Source organism: Aptenodytes patagonicus, chromosome 2, assembly GCF_965638725.1.
Source record: "Aptenodytes patagonicus chromosome 2, bAptPat1.pri.cur, whole genome shotgun sequence".
NCBI classification, from domain to species: domain Eukaryota; kingdom Metazoa; phylum Chordata; class Aves; order Sphenisciformes; family Spheniscidae; genus Aptenodytes; species Aptenodytes patagonicus.
Genome location: NC_134950.1, coordinates 90,149,380 through 90,163,367, shown reverse-complemented (window position 1 = coordinate 90,163,367; position 13,988 = coordinate 90,149,380). Strand labels below are relative to the sequence as shown.

General features: G+C 37.0%; 1 protein-coding gene across 3 annotated transcripts in view; it reads left to right on the top strand.

Moving 5' to 3' along the window:
• The window catches only part of CDH9 (cadherin 9), a 104,301-nt gene extending 91,022 nt beyond the window's left edge, over positions 1–13,279 (top strand). For all 3 annotated transcript variants that reach the window (XM_076330388.1, XM_076330389.1, XM_076330390.1), the window contains 3 exons: positions 9,083–9,200; positions 9,291–9,542; positions 12,387–13,279. In XM_076330388.1, the coding sequence (XP_076186503.1) occupies positions 9,083–9,200; positions 9,291–9,542; positions 12,387–12,874 (858 nt within the window). In that variant the 3' untranslated portion in view covers positions 12,875–13,279. The remainder of the gene's footprint in view (positions 1–9,082; positions 9,201–9,290; positions 9,543–12,386) is intronic.
• Positions 13,280–13,988: the final 709 nt, after the last annotated feature.

Genomic DNA, 13,988 nt, shown 5'->3' with positions numbered 1-13,988 from the left:
TAATTTGAGCAACTGCAAACCAACCTAGCCTCTTTATCCTACCTTCTACAGAAACTACCAGTTGATACAGGTTGGAGGAGATAAAAGATGCAGGATTTTACCCTAGTATAGTAACATAGCATATAATACAAAATCGTACTTTAAGGTGTTTTTTCATTCCTAATATCAGAAAATATTTTTTGTAACTAGTTATGCATAATGCTACAAAACTCTTTCTACTGTTTGATAATTCCATTTCTTTCTGGATTTTTTTCAAAGCCTTAGTTAATATAGCCACACCTTCAAGTACACAAAGCAGGAAAATCTTTTATTATGCTTCAGTAAAGGAAACATAAAAAAGAAACTTTTACAAAAATAAAAGATAATGCAACTATTTCCACTGTAAGTTAAACTTCAATTTGGAATTGAGTTGAATTTGGTCAAAGCTCATGTATATCCCTTTCTAAACTATCTCAACAATTCTGTAATAATCTAAAAAGACAATAACAAGATTTATAGAGAAAATAAAGTGGTAACTGAGAAAAGAGGCAGACCAACAGAACTCAGAGCCAGGATATTACAGAAATCTTTTGCTATTACTGCCGCCACAGCCAACATCTATTTATGCTAATGCCAGTCAGCCTTTTAGTTTTAAATCCTATGAAGAAAGATGTATGTTTTGCTGATTTTTAATTCTGAAAGTATTTACCAAAGAACTGGATTTAGTAGCAGATTGGGTACCCTGAGATTGTCTTTCGGGCATGGGCCTAAGTCCGTGCATGAGCCTCTTCTCTAGACTGATGCATTTTTGAATGGAAGAAAAAGCTTGAGATCATTTTCACTAGCACAAACCTGAGTGGGTTCCTACTCTAGTGGAGAGAGGCCAGGACGGAGCCCTAAACTCAGCCCAAAACCTGTGTCTCACTAGTTTTATGCTGACGTCATCCAACCAAAGCTGGCTGACTTCTCAGAAAGTATATGGAAAGGATCAGAATGTAGGAAATTTTGTTTGTCCTTAGAGCACAGTGACCGTACAATACTCCAAGGCTTTACCAGGCTAGCAGATATGGATACACATCAGGAAACATGCTCATGTTTTACCTTAGTTGCTGCCCAGTGCTGTAGTTAACATAGTCACAGGGGCTGCTCTGAAAATAGCATAGATGGTACCTGATATGAGTCTAGAATTTCAGGTCCTGCAGAACTCTAGACAGAGCAAGAACATGCAATTTACCAGTTGCCATTCAAATGATGTTTTATGAATGGTTTAACAGATGGAAAAAAAAATAGATACCAAAAAAGGGAGAAAAAGAGGATACAGGGATTGGTAGAGTTTGCATTCAATTCTACTTATTTTTCATTCATTGCACCTAATACTGGAATTTAGGTAAGTGGGTTAGAAAGACAGAGGATACTTTGAGTGAAATCACTTGGCTTTGACTAGGTACTTGACCATTATTTTAATTATTTTTCAAGAAATTATATGAATAGAAGAATATGCATATCAAAGGCAGCGATGAATTAAATTAAAACAGTGGAATTATAATATCAGAAAAGTGAACAAGGAGCACCTTTCAAAACAACTGAGGTTTATGAACAGAATATTGTCTTAACCAGTGACATAAATTGTCACATAAGGATACAGTTCAAGCCTTATAGAATGAGCAAAAATTCCCTAAACTTCTGCTTATTGTACCCTCATAGTTTTGTTTTATGATTTATAAGATGTTTTTCCAGGTGGCATACATTCAAATAATCCTAGCCATTAATTTCAAACAGCTAGCATATGACCTAAATTCTGCAACAAAATCTCTTTGCACAAGATGAAATTGAGACAAATAAATCTTAAAATCTCAGTATAATGACTGATAGCAAAGTGAGTCATGTACTTTACTTGCATAACACAAAGAAAGGTTCCAAAGCTTACACATGAAGATTTCATTGAAATTAATCATGCAATCGTGCAATTTTATCAACCAACAAACACAGGTTTTTTCATATGTTTGAACCAAGTTCACTCCAGGCGTACTGCTTGTCAGTTTCCTTAACCCAATTTCCATCTAGTCTAGCATACTTGATGAAATATCCATTAATGTATAAAATTTCGTTTACCTTTCTGGCAAATTCTGTGATTTTCTAATAACAGAGATGACAGAGGCCCATTAGATAGGCATACTGTTATTCAGACCTCCCTTCCATCTAGCGTACCAATGTAATTCCAGGAATTATTTTCCCTAATTGGAAAAATCCACAAAAATACTAGAAAGACAGTGTGTATCAAGTGTAGCTGCAGAAGAATGAGAGATCCAGACCATTCTTCTATTAATTAATAATTGGGTTCCTCAAGACAGGCATCTGAGTTCGTATCTGGACATTTACATATAGTTGACTTAGTTTTCCAGAAAAAAAATTACCTCCAGTACATGAGACTACTTTTATTTTGCTTCCTAAAAATAGCAATGAATATAGAGATACACACTTGAATATTTTGGCCAAGGATGTTAAGTTCCAGATAGCCTGTATTGCTCAGGTTTAGTAGTCCCCCTATAATAGCATAAAGATATAGAATCATGTTGTGTTCATTTAGTGCTACTCCACCTTATTTTAGAGATCACCTAAAGCAGCTGTCTTACTAGAACCATTATTGCTTCTTGACACATCACAGCAGTGCTTCTACATCTGGTGCCCATAGCAGGAGAGCCAGACTGAGAAGATAAATATATTTAGTTAATTTTTAAATTTATTTTTTTTAATCAGGCCCAGCTATTAATCATACTGCTCTCTAAATCTCAGTTGCATCAGGAAGCAGTCAGAATGATCAAATATTGCTCTCTGCTGCCAAGTGACATTACTCATTCTCAACATCAGCAGATATTAGAGGCTGCATTCATTGTGTTTTTCAGATAGCCTTAGGAGGGTCAGAGGAAAAAAAATCCTCCAGTCTCTCCTCTTCCCCAGCCACTCTTTTGTCTCAAAACAACAACGATATGACCGGGGAGAAACATTATCACTAGAGGTGCATAAACAACTACGTTCGTTAGGCTGGAACAGATTTGTCACCGTGCAAGTCCCATTCCACTGGCTAATACACAGGCTAAAGAAAAGTATGATGCAGCCTTCCTCTCGCACAGTTTAGAAATCCCTAATCCTTTGATGGTGTGTTAGAGCCCCAGGGACTGTTGTGGGGAAGGCTCTGGTACAAGATCTCTCATGCCCTTGTCACAGGAATTAATTGGGTCTTTTTAGCTGGATTAGAGGATGAGTCCTCTCCATGGAAACCAGGAAGATTTACTTGAAAAGGAGAGTGATTTAACTGAACAATTTGTTAGTAACAATTTAGCTAATTTCAACACCCATCAATAATAATATTTAAGAAAATAACCTGGGTCCCTTTTTTTGCACTGATGCTATATTCTTTTCTGCCATTCAGGGGCTCTCAGACATCAGAACAAAGAGTTTGTTTCCTCTTCAGAAAGCTGGCATATTTTTCTTTTCATTAGTCTCCATACCGCCCCCCCCCCCCCTTTTTCAGATGGAACAGACAAAGATCACATCTTTCGTGTGGCCATTGCTAATTATCAGTCACGAGTTGTTTATACATTGTAGCTGCCTTCTCCAGGTAGACACCTCTTGGCTTGATTTAGTGAGAGACCCATGCTAACAGTCTGTCTCCCTTTTGAAGTAAGAATTGGAGTTCAAGGGAGAATTTTCCAACTTCTGATAAGCATTAAGTCCTGCTTTAAAACTGCCAACACATTTGTGGAACAGAGCCAAGACTTGAAAACCAAACTGCTTTGCATTACCAAACATGAAGTTTTGTTAAGTGGCAGGCATTTTAGAATATTTCTTAAGACATAAAGCATCAAGATCAAAGGTCTATTCAAGCTTACACACATGTGATGGAAGCTGCTTTCTGCAGCTAGCAACATACAGGTGTATAGGCTAGAATTGTGCCTGAACATGTGTGATCGCTCAAGCCACAAAATGATAAGATGGGCATCCACTGACAGCTGGATTGATTTTGAAACTCAGGTGGGGACACTTGAACTATATTATTACTTCAGTCCTAGATAAATGTAGCCACTTTGAAATCTTCTACAAAATCTTCATCCCACCCACTTACACTGTGCTATGTTAGTAATACATTCAAGATTAGTTAGTGATTGGCCTTACCAGATCGTACAGGCAGGAAAAGAGGCAAAAGAAAGAAAGGGCAGGAGAAACAGAAAGTTGCTCTTCCACCATTCCCCAATAACATCTGCACACTACTATGTTCTGATGATTGTCAAAAGCACAGTCTCTCTCACTATCTGTTTTTTCATAGTTTATTACAGACAAAGTGGTAAGATCTTTCCAGATTCCTTGAGAAATAGTTGCAGCACAAAACAAATTTAATACATTTCAAGAATGAGAAAGCCAGTGCTCCAAAATCCAGGATTTGTTCTGTTCTCTCCTATATCACTTCTGAAAAAAGTTTCAGACAAAAACAAACAGCAAAATGTCCCAAACATTCCTTTTGCAGTTGTTTAGTGATATTTTTTGAGTCTTATCTCAGAAGCAGCTGAAAGTAGATAAATGACATTTGAGAAATTTCTCTGTTGTATAATATCCAGGTTTAACTAAGAACATAATATAGCAAGAACAAAAGCCCAAATGATCCAAGTGGATTGAAGGCCTTCTCCTCTGCATATCTATAATCCCATACAAGAAACAACAAAATTCAGCAGCTGTTACTGTATCTCTAGCTCAACAATATCTGTCTCTAGTGGTCTTACTTCTCTGAGACTGGAAGTACAGTTTTCATGCTATATGACAATTACATTGTTTTAAAACTTCAGAAAGGCACTGTCTGCAACAGCAGACCATCTTTAAATTCCTGTGAAAGTGACATTATTTTTTACTGTCTTCTTTATAGTGAATTTTAAAAGAAGGAATTTTGAAAAAAGATTTAAAAATATGGTAGCTGGTTTGAAAGAAAGCAGACATTCTATTTGTCTCAAATTTTATTTTATTTGTAGAAATTTTTAACCTGAAAATATATTGCATCTCTGCACCCATAGACCTCATCTTGTTCAGCTTTCTTCAATGAACCTTTCAAGAATCTGTCTGAAGCATGTTGCTGCATTTTTAAAGTGTGTACCCTGAAGCTAATGTGCAGCTGTGGATTGTTCGCATGACATGCCAAGCCAGTGCAGCTGAAAAGCCCACCTAAAAAGTGGCTAGCTGGTGCTGACCTCTATACTGTTAAAGATGCACTACTAACTTAACGTTTACTTTAATGGTTCCTATATTCCTTTTAGAGGCAGTCCCAAGGCTGAGCCCACGACCCAAGTCTCCTACTTGTACAGCTCTCTGTGTCCAAAAATGGAGCCTCAGGAGCAGTAAGGGCATGCTCTGAAGTGCACAGGGACCCTTGTTACTGCAGAATGCCTCCACCTAGCTTTTACTCACTTTCTATCTTTAAAACAGCTTGAAGAAAACTGGAGAGCAGGCTATGTCTAGGGATGTACCAGATATATGTAAGGAATCTGTTACTAGGCAGTCTATTCATCCCCAATCACTTTTTCAGAAATGACTATGAATAGCTATAAAATAGCCTGAACATAAACTAGAATCACAATTTTGACTGTGGTGTAAGTCATGGCCTTAAAAACACAGTATCCATGAGGGAAAAAACCCCACAAACCAGTATTATAATCAAACCATTTCCACATTTGAAAAAAATGATGCCAATGGGAAATAGGTCCAAAACCTTTAACAGAATCTCTGGCTTCATCATGAAATAAATTCTTCAAGAAATTTTTCTAGAGGAAATAATTCCTCATTCACAACTCGTCTTACATTGTCAAGCTGCTACTAGCACTTTGTCCTGAGTGTAAAAGAGAAAAACTTATGTCAATGCCTAAGTTTAAATTTTCAGTACCCTCAAAGACAAATGACCCCTAAAAATGTGAATTTACCCAATAAGATCCACTTAATAATACGAGACTTTCTTTAAACACACAGAAGTGCACATGCACATGCACATATACACACAACCCTCAAAATAATGACAATAATGTTGTATTTTCCAAATTGTGCTCATTTGCATGAGAAACTATGGAAGAAAAAAAATAAAAGGAATGTTTTTTATCTTCTCTAAGCCTGATATGCTTGAAACATATTTGAGTAAAAGTAATTTTCTTGAAATAACTCTTCCCTTATAAATCTTACAGTGTCAGAGATCTTTCTCTGAACTGCTGGTGAAGAGTGATCATAACTCAATGTCCATAACTGCTTCAAAATGGAAGAATACATTTCCAACATGAAATTACAAAATGTACATGAAACAGTACTAATTTTTTTCATATAACTGTGATACTTAAAATAAAAATAACCACATCTCTTTCATTTCTGCAGGAATTATCATGAACATCATTCTCTTTTATTTACAGCTGTATAACTGAAAAAAAGAACCTTAATTAGATAACATTTCTAATTTCTTTTCACCTGTTCATCATTTGGAAAAATTCACCAGCAATCATCCTTTCTCATTGTTCTTTTATTCTCTGATCTTTCCTGGCAGAAGAACAGATAGTTCTTAATTTATGCAGCCAATAGTTAGAGCAGGTAATAAGGTTTTTGTTATTTTTTTTCCTTCAGCCTTACCCTCAACAATAAGTTTTCAATGTATTTAGGTTCCTCTATGCCTGGCACAATTGTCCTCCTCCATGTGATTTACACATGAAGGGAATCAAATCCAGATCCTACAAACATCCCACTGATTACATCTCAAAAAGCCCCAAGATACTCAGCTGCAATTTCTGGTAGCTATTATATCAGGATATTTTATCCTTGAGTTTTTCAGCAAGTAATTGCACAAATATTATCACTTATTCTAATTCTTTCTCTTCTCTCTGGTACTTTTACACTTTTTCTGTCTTTTCAAACTTGTAAAAATGTGAGAGGAAAATTTTCTCATTTCAATTTGGTATTTTAGTCCTATCAGAATGATTTTTTTTTTAATTGTAACAATATTACATTTTTGCATTAAACAATGCAAAACTAAAATTAAACACCATCCTGGTCTTGCTCTCTGTATTGCCACTCTCAGAGGCAGATTGAGATGTGTCCCAATGTCCCAAAAGTGATGGGACATTAGAAAATGTTGGCACAATCAAAGACTCAGCAACATACTGAACAGGCTACTTTGCCATAAACACTGATTTGGTTAATCTTGGGAAACAGCTAAAACTTTAAAAAAAAAAAAAAAAATCTAAAGAGCAATGATCATCAAATGCTTTAAAAGTGAAGAGACCTTAATATGTAGTTATTACTCTAATCACACTTAGAAAAACTGCATAATCCTGCCTTCAGCATAGTCATGTCCTCTTGTACAAGGCTGATGTTCACAAATTACCTTTCAAGTTCCTCAATACGCCTCAAAAATAAAAAGAAAATGATAAAAAAAAAAAATCTTGTGGTTGTTTTAGAAGCAGCTGCTTGGAAGTAAATGAGCCAAACTTAGACTTTCTCTACTGTTTTTTTTTAATAACAACTTAACAAGCTGTAGTAAAAGTATCTCAAAATTAATTAGAAAAAATGGGCCAAATACTCAATGTGCAGTACAGCACTAGCAGCAGCAGGTTTTTGAATGATATAGTAAGAAAAACATTTAGTATTTTTGGTAGTCCTATAATTATACTTGTCTAATACAGTGTTCCATCCTGAGAGATGCTAAATACCCTCCAAAATTTAACTGTATCCTCAAGTCCCACTCAAGCTGATGTTCAGAGAAAGTACACAAGAAAAAGCCACTCCTTACTTGATTGCTGCAAAGCTTAAAAATTGTATCAGTGTTACTTGTCAATTACTGTATTTCTTGAAAAAGACATGCTGTACTTTCCCTGGAAATTTCAGAAAAACAAGCCACGAAGTAAGTCCTTTGATATCTGTGTGATTTCAGCACACCCTGTGCACTGGAAACACTTGAAAACCTCAAGACAGGCATTGGCTCCCTCATGGCTTTGAAAGAAACAAGTCTGACTGCTGAGCTCTTTCTGCCTTTAAGTTTAGGTGCCATAGGAACTTGCCTGTACTGAGTTGCAGCATTCTCAGTTGAAGATTACTCCCATTCTTATGCCACCAAGCTTTGTCATCTTATGATTGAAGTCAAACACACCATTGCAAGCCAAGGTGGAGTATGGGTCACTCTCCAGTGCAATACACACTAGGGAGTGCAAAGCACATAGCAGTCATTCATACGACTCACTGGCGTTTCTACGACTCATGCAACCCGGCATGGTGTTAACTATTGCAAGTCATTTCACAAACCACAGCTATTCCCAGGTAGCTTTTCCTTCCTCAGTTCTGCTGCTGTTTTCCTCAGCCTCTGTCTATCTAGCAGCACATAGTTAGAAAAAGAGTCAGATTGCTAGCGTATATGTGTCTATATATACGAGTACACATATTTACACATGTTTTGATGCAACAGGAAAGCCTGTGCAACCCAGAGGTACTGCTGAAGCCTCTCATTTTTTAGTCCACTCTACTCTGACCCTATGCTGGCACTATTATCATTCCTTCCCAGCTGGGCTTGAGTGGCCTTGTTAGGGCAGCTATAAAGCTCCACAGCCAGAGGTTTCAATTTAGGAGGGAGTAAAGCTTCTCTTTTTATTACCTCAGGAGAACCGAGCATTCTGCCAGTGCAGTACTCCAATTTATCGCCAGGAGCAGATGAGGTGTACTGGGAATTAGAACCACTTAACAACTGGTTTACACACTACTTTGTGTCATTGCTACATGAGGCCACAGGAGGTTTACAGCTTATTCAGAAGGGCAATTGTTTCTGTATCACTGCAAGATATGGAGTACAAATCAAAGCACACGGCTCTCTTGCAGTGAGGACTGGTCCCTTTTTCATTTTCCATTATGTGTTTAAACAATAAAACAACAATTTGCTTACTGTAACCTCTCCTGTGTTTATGAGGGGAACATTTGGCTTAGGACATCAGTTTGTGTCTACAGATAGAGATTCACTGGATTTTTACTGGACATGAAAAGCAGAGACCTTATTTCAAACACAAGATTTCTAAAATAGTATGAAATACTGTTTTCTTTATAGCTGATACAGACTGTGAGTGCAGTTGACAAAGATGACCCTCCTCAAGGACACAAATTTTTCTTTGAGTTGGTGCCAGAATTTGCTGTTCATCCAAACTTCTCCATTGTAGACAACAAAGGTAACTGCTGACCAGTAGCATGCCCCCCTGCCCCCACACCACATAAAGCTTCATCCAGCAACTTTTATTTATTCTGCTTTTCCATTCTAGATAACACAGCAGGAATTATGACTAGAAGAAATGGATACAGCCGTAGTAAGATGAGTACCTATCTCCTGCCAATCATAATATTTGACAATGACTACCCGATCCAGAGCAGCACTGGCACGCTGACCATTCGAGTGTGTGCCTGCGACAGCTGGGGTAACATGCAGTCCTGCAACGCTGAGGCCTTCCTCCTGCCTGCTGGCCTCAGCACAGGGGCACTGGTTGCCATTCTCCTCTGCATTATTATCCTGCTAGGCAAGTACCTGTGATGAGATGTTTAATTGACTAGGCAAAGGTCTGGTCACTTCTAGACCCCTGATATTCTTCAACCCCTTATTCACATGACCCTGCAGAACAGTATTTCATACCTGATGTGGTTTGTTTGTTTGTTTGTTTTTAACCAACTGTTTTCTAAGACAGAAAAGGAGCTGGGAGAGTGGGAGAGGGAGCTACTATAGGCTGTTTGTCATCATTACTATTCAGAAGAATGTGTGAAAAGAATGAGACTATCAATGTTATTTAGATGAAATAAATTTGAAAATCTAGGGTCAGTTTTAAATACCATGCTCATTTGAGTAATGTTTTATATTATAAACAGATCTTCACTTAGATCCAGGACTTTAAAATCACACTTCTGAAGCTGAGTGATAAGTTTCTCAGTGATTAAATACTATCAATTATACTAGCTATTTAATCATGAATGATTTGTAATTTTTATACTTAGGAAATATTTAGCTCAAAAGCATGGAAGAGAAATGTTCAATTGCTTGCAAGTGGTAGCGAGAGCAGCTGATTAAAGTGTGAGCACAGAAGTTAGATGGTAGTTGGAGAGCAGAAGCATTAGAAAGATGAGGTGATATATGAAGAAACTAGAATAAATGTTATCTCATAACCTGATGTTAAGAGTATAAAAACTGCAACTTACCTGTTTTGCTTACCAGAGAAGTGCCTCCTTAAAAGTGACATCATCTCTACTTTCCAGTCAAACTCTGTGGAAGACCTCTTTCCCTTTCCACCTGTCCTAGCAAACACAGCTTGCCAAGGGGGCAGTGACAAGCTTACAGGTGTCAGTTTATATAATTCTAAGGAGATGCCTTCTTTTTCAGTTTTTAGACTGGATTCAAGATACCTCCAGTAAATATTCAGAAGACCACAGAGGTTATTAGGAGAGGGGCAATATGTAGGAACTATATCTGTACTGTTGGGTATAGGGAAGGGAGGGTACTTGAGCTCTGACAAACTGGTTGTCCATACTGCTTAGGTTCAAGCATTCCCGCGGGCCTGGTTTCAGCATGAGCCAGCTTGGATTCCCCAGGACATTGCTCAGGCATAGTCTGAGCAGCAGAACTTGCAGGGCACCACTTCCAGCAGACAATTATCATTCAAACTCTACCAGATCTGGCTCTCCACCTTGCATAGTTCACCATGTCAGCAGGCTCTGCGTCTTCAAAGCCACCTTTCATGCCCCAACGTTGAGCATGAAATGTGTACCATGAAACACATACCCTTACTCGCTCACTATGAAAACATCACTCTGATTGGCTGTAATGCTTTAGTACAGAAACATTGAACTAAAAACAAAAATCAAAGTGTGCCTTAGAACCACAGTGATAGCACATGAGACTCAGAACAGGCTCAGGGACCAGTGCTGGGCAAAACAAGTGTGACCGCTTTGTGTCTCTTGGCCCCAGGGTCAGAAACCCTGCTCTACTTAGCGCTAGGCATAAGCTGAAGCCAGAGTAGCATAAGGCTGAAAAGCATCTAAACAGAATTGTTAGTCTACAGCTGGTGTTGTTCTCGGCACCTTATTTAGTTTTTCAATAAGATGTAGTGTGTTAGGATAGTAGACTGGTGTCATCATGCCCAAAATAGGAGAGACATATTAAGTACCTGGCTGTGAAAGACACTTCATAATAACCTTTTAGTGATCTGCCCTACTCTTGTATATGAAGTTCTTAAACTTACTGAAGTGGGCTATTACTTGTCTAGCATTAGGAAAACTTGAAAAAAATGGCTCCTGTACAGATACAAAACTGCAAACAAAACAGAACAGAACAGCCTTTACATTCACAGCATTGTACCATGGCATGTGGAAGATCTCGGTTCCCCTCTCCCTACCCGCAGTATGTCCAGTCTTCCCTTTTATTCACCAGTACTCAAGTCATTCAGAGTTAAAACTTTGCTCCTAAGACTCAACAAAAGTGCGCAGCACTGCTGTAATGTGTGGTTCAGCAACCACTGTTATGCCTCATTGACAGATGATCTCACCGGCCTCTCCTATTTACTCCAGCTACTGGAGCTAGGGTCAGATTTTAAAATGCATTTAAGCATTCAGTTCCTACCGAAATCAATATCATTTAGGCACCAGAATGTATTTAAAAATCTTAACTTCAGGTTTTCATCTCCCTCTGTAGATGTTCATTTTTGTGTCAATCCTTACCTCTCCAAAAGGAAGAGTTATTCAACTAACATTTCTTAAACTAGAGGGATCATGTTTTTAAAAAGAGACATTTAGTACCAAAGATTGGATTTAAATTCTTGCAGTCATTGAAGCCAAAAATAGTTTTGTCAATAATATTGATAGCTGAAGTTCTTCAGATTCTTATTTTCAGGAGGACCTGTAGATCCCAGTTTCAAAAGTGAATTAGACACTTAGGAATACCTAAATCACTAGCTTTCAAGAGTATGAATTACTTTTGCCAAGGAGATTCAACTACATTTGATGAAATCACCCTTAGTGACTGCCAGGAATGCAGTACTTCACAAAACTAAAATCAAAGTCAAACCCTAGTAGAATGTTATATGTTAAGACATTGTCTGCATTTCAACTTCAGCTTAATTGTATATCTATTTCAAATATATAATATTTTAATCATTGCTCCCATAGGTTTAAAAAAGCATGAGTTTTTGACTGCTATAAAATCATTAATATTTTTCCTTATTAACTTCAACTTGGAGATCACTTTTATCACTATTTTCCTACTAAAAATCCCATCCCAGACTTAAAACTTTTCCAGTTCAACAGATAATGCAAAATATTTACTCATTTATTTAATTTTCAACTACCCATTTATTCCTTCATCTTTTGTTTCCTTTCAGTATTAGTTGTCTTGTTTACGGCTCTCAAGAGACAGAGGAAGAAAGAACCCTTGATCATCTCAAAGGATGATGTTCGGGACAACATTGTGACCTACAATGATGAAGGAGGTGGGGAAGAAGACACACAGGCTTTTGACATTGGCACACTGAGAAATCCAGAAGCGAGGGAGGAAAGTAAGATGAGAAGAGATGTTATCCCAGAAACTATATTTCAGATAAGACGGACTGCACCTCTTTGGGAAAACATTGATGTCCAAGATTTTATTCATAGAAGGTTAAAGGAAAATGATTTAGACCCAGCTGCCCCTCCCTATGATTCACTAGCAACATACGCCTACGAAGGAAATGATTCCATAGCAAATTCACTCAGCTCCCTGGAATCGCTTACCACAGAGGGCAACCAAGACTATGATTACCTCAGTGACTGGGGACCTCGATTTAAAAAACTAGCAGATATGTATGGTGGAGAGGACAGTGATCGAGACTGAGAAAGTAATCTGTGGCCTGGTCAGTGTTAGTGGAATTCATGTCTATGTTACTAGATAAAGTGGCCTACTCTCTCTTTCTTGGGAATAAAAAAATTACAAAAAATAGGTGTTGTCTTAGTAAGGGTTCGCTTAATCAATAAGTCAACGTGAATGAATATGAATTATTTAGATTTTAAAAAATCTATAATTCAACCTCCCTGCCTAGAAACCTCATGAAAGGTTTTCATTGACAATGAAAAGACAATAAAAGGCTTTTTGTGCCTTTAATAATGAGATGGAAACTTAATTTTTTTTAATTGCTTTGCATTACCTTTCCTACTAGCTGGGACAGTGTGCATCCACATTGTAACATGAGCTCAAAAATATACTTTAAAAAAGATTAATATTACTGCCATATTTATTGCGTTAAAGAATGTCTGTGTGTTGATTCATCATATTTTTATATATGTATATTTATATTTTTGTATTTTTATTAAATAAATTAGTATTTATAAAAACACTACTTAATCACGTACTTTGTTAATCATAAGGAACTGTCCAATCTTTCTGAACAAAGGAAACTACGTATTGTGCAATACTTCATTTTTGAATGCATCTTCTTATATTGGATTAGTGGTTGAAATGTACTGTGCAAGAACAATATGAAGAGTGCTCTGTAATGGGAATGCAGTGTAGAAAAAAAAAAATTTGAAAAAGTGATTATAAATAAATGCAGTCTGACTTGCAATGTGTATTACTATATGGCATAATAATATAGTTTCATTGTGAAACTCGCCCCCACATACCTTCTTATATGAACAGGTGACCAGTGAGAAGATTTAACATATATATGTCTGGGAATTTAAGGAACCATGAAGGTTTATTCTGGTAGATATGAAAACAATTTTATAATGTCTTTTAAAAAATTGGAATTAAGCAAACATCAATAATGAAAGGAAGGCTTTTGTATTCTAACCTTATTTTTGGGTTTTGAGGCAATTAGGCAAATCAGACATATTACTAGTAGCTTCTTTTTAAATCAAAGCAAGCCAAGCAATAAAACCAAAGTCCAACTAATATTTTATTAAAGAAGTTAGTGTTCTCTTCATTCAAAGAAGTGCATACATTTGCGTAT